General features: G+C 41.4%; 1 protein-coding gene across 1 annotated transcript in view; it reads left to right on the top strand.

Annotated features, from left to right (window-relative positions):
- The window catches only part of SORCS3 (sortilin related VPS10 domain containing receptor 3), an 830,399-nt gene that overhangs the window by 721,855 nt on the left and 89,605 nt on the right, over nt 1-18,939 (top strand). The window contains exons 10-13 of the mRNA XM_007939862.2: nt 4,696-4,842; nt 6,348-6,450; nt 10,660-10,736; nt 14,080-14,171. Of these exons, the coding sequence (XP_007938053.1) occupies nt 4,696-4,842; nt 6,348-6,450; nt 10,660-10,736; nt 14,080-14,171 (419 nt within the window). The remainder of the gene's footprint in view (nt 1-4,695; nt 4,843-6,347; nt 6,451-10,659; nt 10,737-14,079; nt 14,172-18,939) is intronic.

Below are 18,939 nucleotides of genomic sequence, written 5' to 3'. Positions count from 1 at the left end.
GCGGGATCGGGCAGTGTTTCGTTCTGCTGTGCATGGGGTCGCTATGAGTCGGAAACGACTCGACGGCACTTAACAACAACAACAACAGTGGTATAGTACATAAGGCATTTGGAAGCTACCCAGAAAGTCAGTGGTTCAAACCCACCAGCCACTCCATAGGAGGAAAATGGGGCAGTCCACCTCCATAAAGATTTACAGCCTCGTAAACCCAATGGGAGTCACTGTGAGTGATATCTTTCACTTAGCATAATGCATTTTAGATTTATCCTTGTTGTTGATAGTTCGTTCCTTAATATTGCTAAGTAACTCACTGCCATTGAGTTGGTTCTGACTCATAGTGACCCCTCCTTGGATTTCTGAGGTGGTATCTCTACAGAAGTGGATTGCCAAGTCTTCCTTCCGAGGAGTGGCTGGTGGTTCAAACCAGCCACTTCTGGTTAGCAGTTAAATGCCTGAGGCATTACACCACCAGAGCTCCTATATTGCTAAGTGTTGTTATTGTGTGCTCTTAAGATGTCTCCAACTCATAGCAACCCCTCCTTGGGTTTCTGAGGCAGTAGCACTACAGAAGTAGGTTGCCCAACCTTCCTTCTGAGGAGTGGCTGGTCGGTTTGAACCACCAACCTTCTGGTTAGCAGTCAAGTGCCTTAGGCACTACGCCACCAGAGCTCACATATTGCTAAGTAGTATTCCATTAATGGAATGATAGCATAGTGATTAAGTATTCAGCTGCTGACTAAAAGGTTGGTGTTTGAACACACCAGCCACTCTGCAGGAGAAAGATATGGCAGTCTGTTTCTGTAAAGAAGGCTTGCAAACCCTGTTGAGTGGTTTTACTCTGTATAGGGTCACTATGAGCCAAAATCAACTGAAAAGTGGTGGATTCCATTATGTGGATGTACCACAGTTTGTTTATTCACTAGTTGAAGGCCATTTTGGTTGTTTCCACTTTGGTGTGGTTATGAATAAAACTACTATAAACATTAATATAAGCATAGTAAGTTTTGTTTCTCATGGGTAAATATCTGGAGGTAGGTTTGCTAGGTCAAATGTAAGTATACGTTTAACTAACACAGTACAAAGCTATTTCCAAAGTGGCTGTACCATTTTGCATCCCCACCAGCAATATGTGAGAGGTCTAGTTGTTCCACATCTTCATCAACACTTGATATTGTCAGTTTTTGGTGTGTATACATATTTCACTCTGATTTTAACTTGCATTTTCCTAAGGATTAATTATTTTGACTTCACTATACTTAGATAATGTCTTCATTATCTAGTGCTGCAATAACAGCAATACCACAAGTGGAAGGCTTTAACAAATAGCAGTTTATTTTCTCACAGTTTCAGAGACTAGAAGCCCAAATTCAGGACAGTGGCTCTGTGGGAAGGCTTCCTCTCTGTGTTAAATATGGGAGAAGGTCCTTCTCTTTGAGCTTCTGCTCCTGCGTGATCTTCCTGTGGTTTAGCCTCTCTCTTCCCCGTCAGTGCTTCCTAGTTTGCTTGTTTAATCTCCTCTATAACTCACAAGAGATTGACTCAAGAGACACCCTATACTAATTCTTCCCCATTAACACAACAAAGACAACCAATTCCCAAATAGGATTATAACCACAGGCAGAGAGGTTAGGATTTACAAGGCATATTTTGGGGACACCCAATTCAATCCATAACAGATTGATAAAAGTAAGCTCCCTGAGCCATCTTTAGTGTCCTTGTCTCTCTGCCCATCTTAGTAATGTCTCCTTGCTTTTTCTACCCTCCACCCTCTGCTTCATAATGACCTTTTTTGACACATCTTGGGCCAGATGGACAATTACTTATAGGCTCCACAGGGACTTTTGTCCCAAACTGACCTTTCTCAGCCCCTCACCATAGGTCTGATTCTAGGGACAGCCCCAGGCAGACCACAGTAATTGCTTTTCTCATTAGGACCCTGGCTTCCTTGTCCCAAGGTCCCAGGCAGGTGAGCAACAGATGACCATGCCACCTGGACCCCATGCTCTGCCAAGGGGCCAGCTGTCATGTTCCTTCTGCACCTCAAATTGATTCCCAGAAGGGAAATGAGACATGCAGGCCTGGCACTTTATACCACCCTCTCTTCTGGGCATCATCACTTACTGGTCCCCTTCTGCTTGTGCTCTTGGGATGATCAGCAGAATCTGTGCTTTTGATTTCAAAAAACAGAGGGAGAAAGCATGTTTAAGTTTTATCAGATGCAAGCACCTCCTTGGATTGAGAAAAGTTAAAATGTGTGTCTCATTTTCCAGTTCTTTTACTTTGCATGTTGTGAAAGTAGATAGCGTTTCATGACACTGTTGTGTCAATAATATATCTATACATATACATGTATAACCATATGCACATGTAGGTGTGGGTCCATTGGGTTACAGCATAAATGCATTTCTTACTTGGGTTGTAGTCAAAAGATTTGAAAGCTGTCAGCCTAGGGTACACAAGAGCAAAGTGTCCTTCAAACTTATAATCCATTTGTATAAGAAATGAAGCTAAGAAGCAATCTTAAGGGCCTGAACTATCCAATACAAAAGAAAAGTGCTCTGGTTGTTCAGACAGGAGGGAGATTACTGTGGCATTATATGAAACTGTAGGAGAAATGTCTTCAGAGCTAGAGATGCACTTCTCTGAAATTCTCTCCTTCCATCACCCTTTCATTCCCCATTCCAATGGTTTAGCTCTCAGAATAGGTAGGGCACACAGAAAATGCCAATCCAAGTGGTAGAGCTGTCAGTGGGAAAACATGGTTATGCTAGTTCCATCTTCTGAGCATGCTCATTTGGAGGAACTCAAGAGATGGCTGAGTAGATGGTAATTCAAGCCAGAATGTATCCAACTAGGAAGCAGGGGTTGAGGGTGGCAGGAGCCACAAGAGCAGTGAGTCCTGGGCCAGAGTTTGACCTATATTCTTCCAGAAAGTGGGTAACAAGGGCCTTGATTTCAGTTGGAGAGGGGCCAGCTATCTAGAGGGAGTCATTCTGTGGTGGTCAAGCAGAGAAGGCACCAGCTCTGTGGTCAAAGAGAAAGCCAAAAGGCTTCCCAGGCAGAAAGTTCTGGAGAAAATCAGATTTCCTTCTCCATCAGAAATGATTGGCAATAAAGTTTAAGACAAATGTCTTTCCTCTTAGTTTTAAAGACTTAGAGGATCTGAGGGTCTCATAGACCCTAGGCGAGAATACGAGGGACTGCCTTCCTAAAGCAGTCACTGACTTGGAGCAGTTAGGTCATGAAGGTTCATCTGTCACCACTGCTTTTCCCAAGTTTGGTTTCTCTCCTTACTCCTCTCTGTAAAAATGAGTAATCTAATAATCAGTGTCACTGTTGGCAACTTGTCAAATTCTCCTGATGGTGTCCTTCTCAGATAATTCTGTTCTCCTCCTGATGTTCTCTGTCCATATTTTGGCTTGTTTTTATTTGGGTTGGCATTCTCTTTCAGGGCCAGTCAGGTTACTGAGGGGGGAAAGAAAAAAAAAAAAAAAAACTAGAAAGAAAAATTATTTCATTAACTTAATGTCATTAAAAAAAAAAAAAAAAAGAACTATTTTGTGGCATTCCCTCCCAGTTGTGTTCTTTCAGAACTCAGTTCTGAAACCTCAGTTAACCATGATCCTCAGTGAAGGTTATACACAATTAAAATTTTGAAATACCTGAGTGTTAGGCAGAAAACATTCCTTTCAACCTTTTTTTTTCAATGTATATTTAAAGTATTTGAACCTCTTTTCAGCTTTGGAACATGCTAGAACTTCTACAGGACTTTAAGGGGCTCTTTCTTTGATGAGGAGCACCATCATTCTAACACCTGTTCTCATTGCTCAGCATGTCGTCTTAGAATGAAGAAGTTTGAGTTGAATCTGCACTTATACAAGAACTCTTCTGGATGATAAATCTCTTTTAATCTTCTGGCTGCTTGTTTTGTGGTGATGCTGTTCTCCCTTCAAAATATTCAAGGTTATGCAAATCCCAACAGATTGGGAATCCTGGCCAGAGTTCTGTGCATTATCTCATGTACCCTTTACCAGCCAACTGAAGAGAAAAATAAAAGCCAGTGCTCATTTTGCCGATTTCAAAGTGACCATTGGCTGATACCCAAGGGTATTATGTCAGTTATCCAAGGTCAGACAGTGAGCTAGTGGTATGACCAGAGATTGATGCCAAGTCTCCAAGCTGGTTATCTGCCCAAAAAGATCTACTTCACTATTAATTGGGATGCTTGGACTTCCATTATGAAGGACTATCCTTTGATGCCTTGAAAACATGCCCACTAGTCCCTACTGTGAGAAAGACATATTCTCTGGAAGAGTAGCTCCTTCAGTATTACTGACCACTCCTACTTTAGAGGGAATGTTGATCATTAATTAAGGGTATGGTTCTTTGGAGAAAAAGTGCAAAGACACATGCAAGAGAATAAAGCAGATTAGCTAGAGAGGATGGAACTTAACTTCTAGGGGTAAGTAAGGGAAAGAGAGGAAATTCTTTTTTTTTTTTTTTTTTTTCTTTCGCTCAGAGACCACATTGCATTTCTCACTGTGTTCCTTCTCTTTGTCTTTTTTTTTTGGGGGGGGATACCCCCAAACCATGAAAAATGCTGATGGAAAACTTCTGAGGCTTCTCGCAGGGCTTCTTCAAGACTACAGGCTTTTTGGCCCAACATGGTTCTCCATCTCTCACCCTTTTTCCTAGGTAGCAGGTATCAAAGGGATATTCCTGGCAAACAAGAAGGTGGATGACCAGGTGAAGACCTACATCACGTACAACAAGGGCAGGGATTGGCGCCTACTGCAAGCCCCAGACATGGACCTGAGAGGGAGCCCAGTGCACTGCCTGCTGGTCAGTTGCCCAGTCTCAGTTGAGGTTCAAGGGCAGGCTGGTTACCTGGGGATGCCATGTCAAAGGCTTCCTTCCAGTGCTAAGCAGGGATTTCCTACTATTCCCAGAGCATTGGTCACAAGACATGCTGCCACATCAATTGGGTGGGAGTTTCAGCTGAGTTTCCTAGGCTTTTTGAGAATCTACTAAGTACTCAGCTCCATTTAAGATAAAGAAATATATATTTATGAAAGAACCTGTGCTCAAGAATCCTAGCCAGGGCTCAGTAGATGTAACACACCTGTTAGCCAATGATGATGTAAACATTTTGATAACTGCTTGTTGGAGGTCAAGGTAAGCAAACTTTGCCTTGGAAGCATAGGAAAGGTCCTTGGAAACCAGGTTGGTGTGTCCAGTGGGACAGTTGGTTAATCTGCCAGCATTCTCAGAATTCCTGCTGCATGAAATATCATGGTAGATACTATGGAGGATACAAGCATGCATAAGATGCTGTCCTTTCCTCCCTCACCTCCAGGTGCTGCAGTTCAAGGTGGGGCTGGAAGACAGTTACTTAATAATACAATTGATAACTTCAGTGTCCTCTTAATGGAGATCTATATATGAAATTATTTTAAGGTCCCATAAATGGTTGTTTCTTTACTGCCTTTTATCACTGACTCAAAAAGTTTGTTCCAGGCAATATGTTAAAAATTGGAGAATAGGAGAGAGGGCCTTTCCTCTTCCGTAGTTGCCAGTCTAGTACCATATTTCCCCTTTTGCTTTGGGTGTTAGGAAGCTCAGAGACAGATGGCTGCCTACCTAGAGGAACTGGTCACAGCATAATCTTACTTTTACTTATCGAATAAGATGTATTTCTCTGAGTCCAGTGCCCTTTTCAAGAAAACTCTAAACCCTCAAGGAAAAAATAAGTAAATAAATAACACAAACTTACATGAGTTTTAGAGCTATGGTTTTAAACATTTTCAGTAAAATTATAAACCAGAAGCTATTAAATAAAATATATGGGAAACAGAATCCACCAATCTGGTGGAAGCAGCAAGTAAAGGGCTTGGAGATGGTTTCATTTAGTTCCCCACCCCCCGCCTTTGGCCTTCTCAGTGGCTCTTAGTTTTGCGGGATGCACATTGATACCTGCTGATGCTGACAGTTGATGGTCAAGATCAGATGTGGTAGATGATCAGTGTCAACCTGGGACAAGGAATGGTCAGGGACGCTTCATAAGGCAGACTGTGACCTGGACTTTAGTAGATTGGGTGAGAATGAGGAAGAGTAGAAGGTACAAAATTGTGGATGGAAGTGGGGACTGGAATTCGAATGCTGCTCAGGGTAGCTTCTGATGTGAATGTACTGGGTATCTTGGGTAGAGATCATTTCTGCCCACAATTGACTGCTGGCTCATCACTCATTATCTTGCTGTTTCTGAGCACTAAACTGCCCAAGTCTGGTGGGACAAGGGTATGTGTCAAGAGTTTCCTGGAATGATGCTGTTCTCTTTTTCATTTTAGCCCTTCTGCTCCTTACACCTGCATTTGCAGATCTCTGAAAATCCATATTCTTCAGGAAGAATCTCTAGCAAGGAGACAGCCCCAGGACTTGTGGTGGCTACAGGTAAGGAAGACATTCTCTAGACTTCTTCCTCACTGAGGGCTACTGGAATAAGCTTGTCACTTATTTTTGGAACATGTACCCATTTAGTCATCAGATGAAAGCAATGAGTGCTCACTCTCCTTAGAAAATAGGTGGCGTGCGTGGATCTCCAAAGCCCATCCTTGAATCCCAAGCTAAGAACCTAGGGTGCAAAGGGCTGCAAATATTTGTAACTTCTAGGTTTATGCACCATCCCACATAGCCACAGAGCAGTCCCCAGGGTTTAGCAAGAGCCCAGAGTCCCTCTCAGTGTTAACTGACTAATGGGAAAGATTGTAGCAGGGAATTCTTACTTTACAAAAATGTGATATATGAACTTGCCAGCTCACCAAATATAAGTTGGGGTCACTTTCTCTTCACACAGAAAGTGCTTTGCAAAACATTTCACCTTAGAGTTGTTTTTAATCAGGAGGTCTCTGGTGCATGTAAAGGTTTGTTTACACATGATTAACCACTTGGCTGCAAGCCTGGGGGAAAGGGTAGAAAAACTTAAGGTTCCACTGTTGGAACCATTGTCCACTGCACATCAGTCAGCATTGAAGATAAAGCAACTCAGAAATGAAAATGAATGTCTCTGGGGAAATGTGCTCTGATTCGCATGCATCTGATTTACATATACCTTTTCAGGAATACATTGATGCCATAAAGCGAGGCAGGCTTCTAATCTTAGAAGTTAGAGCCCTGGAGTTAGACTGCCTTTTTCTCTAATGAAAGCAGATAAATTCCTAACGACTTTCAGTGCTGGTACATTCTGTTTTCTTCTTATCAACCTGAAGTTTTTGAGTTATGGCTGCAGGTAGTATTCTCCTAGACATGAGTTCCTTCTTCAAGCCTCCAACTGTATGAACTTTTAAATACTATTAGTGATCAAGCACTCTAAGCAGATTGACTTCTAGTGTCACCTTCTGGTCATCTCTTCTGAGACCTGCCATGTCTAACACCACCCACTTGAGGGGGCCAAGAACAAGGAGAGATGAGGGCAGGCTTTGTTGCAGTCCTCAAAGCTTTAGGAGTGGTTCCCAAATCCCATCATGGGATGGAACTCCTGACTCAGGAGCTGCTACATCCTCTGCTTCTCCTCGGGATCAGTAGTAGGCCCTGAGCTGCAGATGAACCAACAGTAGAAAACAGTGATGGATAACAAAAGTTAGGATTATTTGAATGCTTGCTATGTATCCAGGCATTGTTCTGTGTGATTTAACCACTCTGAACTTTCTTGTTTTCATTCAAAGTGGTAGTAATAAGAATACTCAGCTAATAGAGTTGTAGGATTAAATGAAGCAATGAATTTAAAGTGCTTAGTACAGTGCCTAGGACATACTGTTGACTGCTCAACATGTTACCTGTCATTATCATTGATATTACAGATATTAAAACTGCTCTTCTTGCCTCAGAAGAATATAATAGGCTTCTCTTTTTCAACAGAATTCACAAACCACGTGCTTATTCTACATTTACACTGTTAGGAACTCAGGAACCCTGTTACAAAGTCGAAGCTATGACGCTTGTGAACCTGGCTCGGTTCTTTAACTTCTGAGTTTCAATTTTCCCATCTGTAAAACAGGATTATTTTCTACCCTGTGGTGGTGTTTCAAGAATTAGAGATGGAAGAGAGTGTGTCTACAAGTGTTCTCAGGGTATTAGTGGTAGCTGTTATTATGAGCATATACCTCTAAATTAGCCTAATGCCAAGTCTTAATAAATCAGCAAACATGAAGACATTTGACCCTAGCTCTTCCTATCAGAGATTGTCTACATGACCACTTAGGGACTGAATATATTTAGAGATCAAATCGTCCTGGACAAATCTTTTCTGCGTCTTCTTTGCCTGGTAACCATCTTTCTTACCCTTGTCATTTAGTATCATTTATTTCACTGCCCATATAAATTTACAGAAGATATTTTAAAAAGAAGACTTCATGAGCATTGGGTTCTCATCATTATGGAGCTTGTGCAGTCACTCTAGTTGGGCTTTGAGAACAAGGTTTAGGCTGTTAGTATAATGTGCTCCTGAGAAGGGTCAGAAGTGATGAGATGAGTCGGAAGAAGCCATCCAGAGATGGCAGATCCATAGCCGGAGTGGAGGAGAGGGTGAAGGCTGTGCCTCCATCTCCTTCTCTGTATACCACCTTTGATAGACATGGCTAACATAGTACATTCTTCTCTTGAATCCATATATGCCCCCTGATTCCTTCTTAGCACAGAGCCCCATAGAGCACCACCAGACAACAAGAATTGACATTCTCTGCCCCATTCCTCTTTTCGTTTCTCATTTCTGTCTTCTAAACCTTGTTTCTGGAGTGTTGAATTCTGCATTCCAGGCAGCTTTCTTCAGAGCTGCTCACCAAGCCTCTCCCCACTCCACTCACATCCACTGCCTGAGCCCTGAGCCCCCGGGTTATTTTTGGAAGCCAGAGTGTCAAAACAAGTTGGCTAGCTGTGTGCTCCCTGATGCTGATGGGAGCTTGACAAGCTGTAGCCTGAATTTAATTTCTCATTTTGAAGTATTAAATGTCAGGAGCTCAATTAACATTTTCATTATTGCATTTTTATTGTGCTCTTATTTAGGTTACAGATGTGTGGGAGATAACATCCCCTTCTTGCTATTTTTTAAAGAAAAAATATCAGCCAATATGATAAACTCATACATGTTTAGTGCCTCCTTGATTTCAATACCTCTTCAAATGCACATTATAATTGTGACATGATTCAGTCATTTGTTCATTCATTCCACGAGTATTTATTGCGACGCTAGCTACTAAGTTTGGGCCATTGGTCTGGGCTCTCCTGTGTCCATTGGGTAAGTTAGGGAAATACACCTAGGTTGGCAAATACTTAACCACTTTCCTTTTTAATAAATTTGACCACAAAGTGATGAAGTGTTAAGGGGAGGGAAAAGAAGAGGAAAGAGAAGAGGGTGTGAGAGGATGCTTATGATAAGCATGGGGAGACAGCCTGAATCAGGTGACTACTTCTTCCATACTTGATGGCCATTGTATGCTGGGTATGCTCATCTTAATCTGGGCTCTCTATAATTTAGGTTATATAATCTGTACCATTGGGTCACTATATTCATTTCCTAGAGCTGCCATAACAAAGTACTATAAATGAGGTGATTCAAACGGTAGAAATATTACTCTCTCATTTCTGTAAGGGAGCTCTGGTGGTATAATGCTAAGGCATTTGACTGCTAACCAGAAGCCTGGTGGTTCAAACCCACCAGGCACTCCTTGGAAGGAAGGTTGGGCAATCTACTTCCATAGTGATACTGCCTCAGACATTTCTGGAAGCTTGATGTCTTAATTCAGAGTGTCAACAGGGTCATCCTTTCTCCAAAGTCTCTAGGGGAAGATCCTTCCATGTCTCTTCTACCTTCTGATAGCCCCACCATTCTTTGGCTTATGGCAGCTTTACTCAATCTCTCCTATCTCTGCTTCCCCCTTCATATGACCATCTTCCCTCAGTGTCTATCTTTGTGTCTCTTCTCCTCTTCTGATAAGGACATCAGTCATATTGGAATAGGGCCCATCCTAAACCAGTATGACCTTATATTAACATCACTAGTTACATATGCAAAGATTCTATTTCCAGATAATATCACATTGACAAGTACTTGGGGTTAGAACATCCCCATATCTTTTTGAGAGACATAGCTCAACCCACAATACTCACTCATTTGATAGGTATTCAAGTTTAGGTTGGTAAAACATGCACAGCCACACACATAATCCCACGAGTTTTTCTCAGGCTAAATTCTACATGAGGAAGATGGTGCCTCTGAGCTCAACTTCTCCATGTTTCTATGACTACTCTTATTCATGCTGCAGCTTCTGCTCTTACCACCTTCAGGGGACACCTGGCATAAGCAACTTTAGAGATTATTGGTACAGAGTGAATAGTTCAAGAGACCTAAGCTAATCAATTTCATTGTTTTGAGTCTTACCATTTAGAGACACAGAGTGGAACTCCTATCATACTGTACTTTTTTTTCTGATATAAAGCTTTTCTTCCTGCTAGGTTTTTGATATGACACCAAGACAGAGACTGCACAAATTAACTACAAACACCAGTTTTCAAACTTGTACTCTGTGCTATCTGCCCACCTCCTGCTCCAAGCACATTTAATCTGTAAACTGCCTGACACTTTCAAATGATCTGCTTATATTTCAGGCAACATTGGCCCGGAACTCTCATATACTGATATTGGTGTGTTCATCTCCTCTGATGGGGGCAACACGTGGAGACAGGTAACTGGGATGATTCAGGGACTGGGAAGAGGCATTTAAGGCAGCTTCTGCCAATATCACCCCTTCCTGTAGATTCTCAGGCACATTTTGCAAGAAAATTAAAGAAGCTGTTCAGTTTGGTCATTTCAGCCAGCAGAAGAGAGGGACAATGGATAAGATGGGAAGAACACTGGGCAGGGAATGGGAGGAACTGGAATTTCCCCAGTTTGTTCATTCTTTCAATCAGCAATACATATTAAACAATCCCCATGTGCTCAATACTAGGCTGGTTGCTGAGGACACAACCAATATAACTGTTTCTATCATTAATGTACCATGAGATCTTGGCAAACAGGTCTCTTCACCTTTCTGAGTTTCTTTTTTTATTCTCAAGATGAAGAGGTTAGACTATTAAAACTGGCAGAGCAATGGAAGTCTACGATTGTTAAAGTACTGTATAGACCCAACTTTAATCAAGTATGAAAAAGCTTAATAGACGTATGGCTACATAAGAAATTAATTCTGTTTTATACACATTTGTAGCAGTGCTGCCCAATAAAACTTCCTGTGATGATGGAATTGTTCTCTATTTGTGCTGTTCCATGTGGCTACTGAAAAGAGCTCTGGTGGCATAGTGGTTAAAGCATTCAACTGCTAACCAAAGGTCATCAGTTTGGACCCACCACCCACTCTGTAGGAGAAAGATGAGGCAGTTTGCTCCCATAAAGATTTGCAGTCTAGGAAACTTTGTGGGGCAGCTCTATTCTGCCCTGTAGGGTCATTATTAGCTGAAAGTGACATGATGGTAGTGGGTTTGGTTTTTGGGTTTTTGTGTGGGAGCTCTGGTGGCATAGTGCCTATGGCACTTAACTGCTAACCAGAAGGCTGGCAGTTCAAACCCACCAGCCACTCCTTGGAAGGAAGGTCGGGCAATCTACTTCTGTAGTGATACCACCTAGGAAACCCAATGAGGGGTTGCTATGAGTCGGGAATGACTCCATGGCAGTGAGTTTGGTTTGGGTTTGTTACTGAACACTTGAAATGTGGCTAATGTGACTAAGAAGCTGAACTTTTTATTTTATTTAGTTTAACTAATTTAAATGTAAATAATATAGTCACATGCAGCTACTCTGTTGGATAGCACAAAATTATAGAATGTCTGCTAGATATCAGGCACAAATCTGGGGAGGCAGTTGAATACTTTGGAGTTTATCCCCTCAAACGTAAGTAGAAGAAATAGATTAATAAAGAACCAAGCATATTTCAGGGTGACAGCACTATTTTAGTGCCATAGTAGCATGTACAGAAAAGGAAATAACTGATTCTACTTGGGAAATTGGGAAAGTCTTAACAAGAGGAGGTAACATTTTACTAGGTCTTAATGGTGAAAAGCTTTCTGCTCAGGGAAGGTGAAGGAAGCGCATTCAATATATTGATGATGAAGGTGAAGTCACCATCTGAAATCTAGTTAGGCAGGTTCCTATTTTGGATCCCTCAATAAAGATTAACATTACCATAACCAACCAACATCATCACCACCGTCACCACCATTGCCACCACTCTCACCACTACCACTATCAAAAAATTTACCAAGCACCTTGGTAAACACAACTTACTTTAAGTAGTGAAAGGCATACAGAGAATAATAAGTCAAGGCTCCTGCCTACAAGGCCACAGTTAGGTGGACGAAGAACAGACATGCGTTTGAATCAGGACATGCATTTGAAACATAAAGATAAGCTATTACTAGTACCAAATCAGGATAGAGGCTGGAATGTGAAGTTATCTGATATAGAAACTTGGAGAAAGGGAAGTTTCCAAGGGACAAATAATTGCCCCTCCAAATCAAGAAATATTAGCCTGGTTAGGTGGCCACTACAACATCCTTTCCTTTGTGTCATTACAATTCAGGTTTTCTTTCCCCTTTCCCCAAACAGCTAAAGAATCCACTTTTCACTCCAGCACTGGACTGAGTTAGCAGTGGCCAGAAAGATAGCATCAGGAAGAAAGTGCAAGGATGATAAAGTCCCTCCCTTCCCCAGTGCCAAGGCTCTTCTTAGGGTTTTCATCCTCAGGCTTCAACCCAACATCCCCATTATGTGGCTTATCCAAGAGTCTCTCTTTGAGCTCTGGAGAAAAAATGCTAGCATTTTAGGCCCAGAGACTGTGTTTATATTTGAAATATAAATAAATAACCCTTAGTTTCTTTGTATGTTAATACTCACCATTTGTATGTATGTTTTTCTTTTCTTAAAAGGTAAAAGTGAAAAAAAGAAATGAACAACTGAGAGTATTAGGGCTAAGAAGCTGTTTACTCACTTCTGCTGTGTTTCCTGGGGAACATATGCAGGAGGGCCCATTCCTCCTTCCTCTTCTTTTTTAAATCTGTCTACACCTTCTTACCCTGTTTGTCCTTTATAACTTAATCCACCATCCCAATCTCTCCATCCAGGTCTCAAAAGCCACCATCAGTAGTTAAGAGTTAGAAGAATTCTCCGAACCCACTTTTCTCCAGAAGATCTAAAATTTGGGGTTGGTTCTTTCTGAAGGATGAATATTTTTCCTGTTTTAGATTGGAAATATTAAAGTCATATCTAATAGAATTATTGATACACATGAGATTAAGTTCTAAAGTTTTCTTAACTCAGAACCTTGCATCATAGTAAGTGCTTAGAAAAACTTCATGGACAGATGGATAGCTAAATGAGTGAATGACTGGGTGGATGGATGGACAAGTAATAGACAAATGAATTAATCAAACAATGAATAACTTTAGGTCCTGGAAGCACTTTGTTCCAATGAACATTTAGAGTAAAGATCCACAGGCACCATACTTGGCTCTTCATGCACCTTGAGGGGAATGTAGGAGGTGGTGGCTAAGTCTAGGAACTTAGTCCTTGCATTCCGTAATATCTAGGGAAATTCTTACAAGTTCCTAGATAATTTATAAACAACATTATAAGACATAAGCCATTTCTAAATTAACAAATATCTGAATCAGTAAGGAAGCGGGACTGCAAAGTAACTTACCAGAATATTAACTTACTAGAATCAAAAAGTTCTTGGATGTTGTACTTCCTTCTGGGTCATCTCCTTGATCATGTACTTTTCTGTAGTAGACTGGTTCACAGCACTTGGAGAAAGAGTTCTGGAAATACCATTTGAGGACCTGGGGGAAGTTATTTATTCTCTATAAGTCCATTTCCTCACTTATCAAATGGAGATGATGATACTTGCCAAACTACCAGAGGGTTGGAAGGATCAGAATCTAGATGAAGCAATGTGTGTGAAAGACTTTGTATACTGTCAAGCACTATGCAAATGTAAGGTGTTGCTATGATTGTTGTTGTTGTTGTTGTTCCAGATCTTTGATGAAGAGTACAATGTCTGGTTCCTAGACTGGGGTGGCGCCCTCGTGGCCATGAAACACACACCTCTGCCAGTCAGGCATTTGTGGTAAGGACAGCTCCCTACCCTATTAATGAACAGATTTTTAGTGGAGAGAGTTTGGACAAGTTATTCTGCATGGTTTTGTACCCATTTAGTCACCCAGTTACTCACCTATCCATCTATCCATTCATCCATCCATCCATCCATTTAATACTCATTGCATTCATTAACTCTTAGATAGCAATAGAAGGCCAGATAATTTAGGTGGGAAAATATGAATGGGGTGGGGTAATAGAAATAAATGAAAGGAACAGCCAAGTTTAAGAATACAAGATACTGAAGGTGGAAATTGCTGGAAGGGGAAGAGAGTTTAGCTGCATGCAGTGAATACTGAGTTTAGTTGTAGATGAGTTGACCTTGGAATGTTATAAGCATTCAAGCATAGATGACCACAAACTGTCAGCTCTATTCATCTGAAGATCAGGAGAAAGTACTGAGATGACACTCTCAACTGGGCATCATTAGTCATTAAAACTCACTGCCATCAAGTTGATTCTGACTCATAGCAGCCCCCATTGGGTTTCTGAGGGAGTAAATCGCTACAAAAGTAGATTGTCCCATCTTTAATCCACAGAGTGACTGGTGGACTTGAACCACCAACCATCTGTTTAGCAGTCAGATGCATTAGGCACTGTACCACCAGAGCAATGACTCAGGAGTATGGCTACAACAAGGAGAAATAAGGGATTATTATGGAACATTGACCAACACCAACATACAGACAAAAGCAGAAGAAATGGAACCGACTAAGGAGAAATGCCCCAAAAGATAGAATGATAACGTAGGAGGAACTTTGTCATAAATGCTGAAGGAAAGGGTGATAAACAACATCATATTCTACAATCAGATCAAATCAGTTGTGAAGCAAAGAACAATCAAGGATTAAGCAATAGGGAATGTTGTTGGTGATCTTTGCCAGAGTAGATTCAAAGAGAGATGTGGTTGAATGTTAGATGGCAGTAGATTTAGAATGAATGAATGAATGAATGAGAGAGAGAGAAGTAATGAAATAAAGGGATATGGTGTAAATTACTCTTTTCAAAAAAGTAGATTATGGAAGTTCAGAGTGTATTATGTTAGATCCTGGACAGAGAGAAAAGAGCTTAGTGAGCAAATTTTACTATGTTGACAATGACTGTAATAATGATGATGATGTTTATGTTTTTGGTAGTGAGTAGATGAATCTCATGTATGTTATATTCTAAAGGGAAAGAATTTTGGAATATTCTTTCATCAGAGTGAGTATTTGAAGGTAGAAGGCATGTGATTTAGAGTATAGGTGTGAGGATTAGCTATGGGCAGGAGGCTGCACCACGACAACCTTTGATTTTTGGGAGGCCAAACTTTTTTTTTTTTTTAGGATTTGGGTGAAGATTTACAGAGTAAATTCACTTTTCATACAGCAGTTCACATATACTTTGTCTCATGACATTGACCAAAATTTACAATGCAGCAGCTCCCCTCCCACTTCCTCCCCATGGTTACCTCCTCCCAGTGTCCATCCCTTCATACTCTTCTGCACCCTGAGCTATCTCCCTGTGCATAAGCAGCCCTTCCTTCTCCCATGATTGTTCTCTCCAGGGCGTGTATCTACTTGAGGTAAATGTTTAACTCACATGCCTGTACTTTGTTTGGCTGGAAACCACAGTTGTGGGTTCAATTCCAGACCATAGTCTCAGTGGTTACACCAGGCTCCATTGGACCAGCAAACCTGGTCCCCACCTTCTTTTTTTTTTTTGCCTCCAAATGATTTTGAGTTTGGTACCACATTGTTCTCCCTCTTTATGCAGGATCTCCTACATCCCCTCCAATTGGATGGCAGTGGTAGCTGGGCACCATCTAGTTCTTCTGGTCTCATAGTTGTATAGGTTGCAGATCGGATGGTGTACCAGTCTCTAGGACTGGTTGTTTCCATTAATTTTGGTTTTCTTCTTTCTTCTTGACGAGGAGAGACCCGTTGTTGCATCTAGATGGCAGCTTCCTAGTTTTTAAGGTCCCAGTCGCTACTCGCCAAAGTAGTAGGTGGAACAATGTTTTGTATAGTATGTTATGCCAATTGAGCTTGATGTCCCCTGTGACTATGGTCCCAAGCCCGCAGGATCAACTACTCGGTCCCTCTGGGTAGCTGGCTGTGACCAAGTAATGACCATAACCTTGCCCCTTGTCACCTCTACTATACACCTGGGAATTCTGATCATTCACATGAACTTATAGGCCCATTGTTTGCCAACCCTATATATGATCTTGGATACACTCTCCATTTAGACATACCTAACTGTTTAGCTTGTTCACCCATCTATCCATCCCTATACCCATGTTTGCTTTCATTGACAACTCAGTACTGTATATGCAAAGGGCTTCATATTTGTTGTCTGTACTGAGGCCAAACTTTTTATTGACTATGCAAAAGCATTCATTATCCAAATTATGGATAACATTGAGAAGAATGGAAATTCCAGAACACTTATCTGTGCTCACAAGGAACCTATATTTAGATCAAAAGCTGTCATTCAAACAGAATGAGGGGATTCTGCATGGTTTAAAATCAGGAAGGGAGTGTGTCAGGGTTGTATCCTTTCACCATACTTATTTAATCTGTATACTGAGTAAATAATCTAAGAAGCCTCACTATATGAAGAAGGATGTGGCATCAGGATTGGAGGGAAACCCATTAACAACCTGTGATACACAGATGACACAACCTTGCTTGCTGAACGTGAGGATGATTTGAAGCACTTACTGATGAAGATTAAAGACTATAGTCTGTAGTGTGGATTGCACCTCAACATAAAGAAATTGAAAATCCTCACAACTGGACCAATAAGCAGAATCATAATAAATGGAGAAAAGACTGAAATTGTCAAAGATTTCCTATTAGTTGGTTCCACAGTCAACACCAATGGAAGCAGCAGTCAGCAAATCAAATCTGCTGAAAAAGAACTCTTTAAAGTGCTGAAGAGCCAAGATAGCTCTTTGAAGACTAAGGTGCATGTAACCCAAGCCATGGTATTTTCAGTTACCTCATATGTATGTGAAAGCTGGACAATGAATTAGGAAGACCAAAGAAGAGTTGATGCTTCTGAGTTGTGGTGTTGGAGAAGAATACTGAAAGTACCATGGACTGCCAGAAGAATGAACAAATCTGTCCTGGACTTTGTTTCACATATTTTGGTCATGTTGTCAGAAGGGGCCATTCCCTGGAGAAGGATACCATCCTTGGTAAAGTAGAGAGTCAGCAAAAAAGGGGAAGGCCCTCAGTGAGATGGTTTGACACAGTGGCTGCAACCATGGGCTTGCGTATAGCAGGGATTGTGAGGCTGGCACAGGACTGGGCAGTGTTTTGTTCCGTTGTACTTAGGCTTGCTATGAGTTGGAGCCAACTCATCGGCACCTAACAAGATCAATAAACCCTTCAGAGTAAGAGTTTTATTAGGAAGAGTTAGATAGCAATCTGAGACAGGTACCAAATTCCAGCTTGAAAACCAAGCTTCCTTGAGTGTCAAATCCAAGTTTCATCTACCTTGGCAAGGATTTAAGAAGGCTTGGCTCAGCTTAGTCATCTATTTGATTGAACCATATTAAAGTGCCATTTTTGTAGGTCAAAATGGTCAAGTATTGTCAGTTTCTTACAGCTCAACCTCACATAAAATTGAGTGGCTATACCTACCACTGTTATTATTTTGCAATGATGAAAGTAAAAGATGCATGAAACCACTGGGAAGAAAAGTGCTATACAACCCAAAGATGAAGTTGTAAAAGACCTCTGTACAATTGTTTAGTAACATTTTACTACTAATTATATGATTTGGGGGCAGTATAAGCACACTGGAATTACTGGATATTAATAGTAGCCAGTAATTAATTAGGGATTCTTACATTCCAAGCACGGTTTAAATATTTTAAATTAAGTGAATTATCTCATTTAATTACTGAAACAACATTGTGTATGCAAATACTCTCTTTCTTATCCATTTATGTTGTTGTTGTTGTTATGTGCCGTCGAGTCAAACCCGACTCATAGCGACCCCTCCTTGTGTTTCCGAGGCAGTATCACTACGGAAGTAGGATTGCCCAACCTTCCTTCCGAGGAGTGGCTGGTAGATTTGAACTGCCAGCTGTCTGGTTAGCAGGCAAGTGTCTTAGCCATGTTGTTGTTGTTGTTATGTGCCGTCGAGTCGGACCCGACTCATAGCAACCCCTCCTTGGGTTTCCGAGGCAGTATCACTACGGAAGTAGATTGCCCCATCTTCCTTCCGAGGAGTGGCTGGGGGGTTTGAACCGCCAGCCTTCTGTTTAGCAGTCAAGTGTCTTAGCCACTATGCTACCAGAGCTCCTGTCTTAGCCCTAGAGGTGTTGAAATGCAGACATATTCAATATCTTGTACAAGGACACAGGCCTAGTAACCTAGAAGCTACTAAGTGGGCTGGCTGTCTGTCATGACGCTTTTCTATTTCAACTAATTTCCTAGATATGATACCAACCACAAAGAGGCTATAACATGGCACCTTCCCTCTGGGAGCTCATAGTCAGTAGTAGATAAGGAGTTTAGACAGTGCACACATCACTCAAAATCAAAGCTGTACCTGTTAAGGGATTCTGGCTGTGTGCGTTCCTGGAACACTGAGACAGGACAGAATTGTGCCTGTGTGTACGGGAATCTGCCTGCAGCAGACGGAATGGTGGCTGATCCTTGAAGGAAGGAAGTCCGCAGTTGGAGGAGTGATGAAAAGCAAACCAAGGGAACAGAAAACTCGGAGCAAAGCCTGGACTGTGG

The sequence above is a fragment of the Orycteropus afer genome, unplaced genomic scaffold (genome assembly GCF_000298275.1).
Source record: "Orycteropus afer afer isolate SDZICR_OR568_19922 unplaced genomic scaffold, OryAfe1.0 scaffold00064, whole genome shotgun sequence".
Taxonomy (NCBI): domain Eukaryota; kingdom Metazoa; phylum Chordata; class Mammalia; order Tubulidentata; family Orycteropodidae; genus Orycteropus; species Orycteropus afer.
This window is presented reverse-complemented; position numbering and strand designations above follow the sequence as displayed.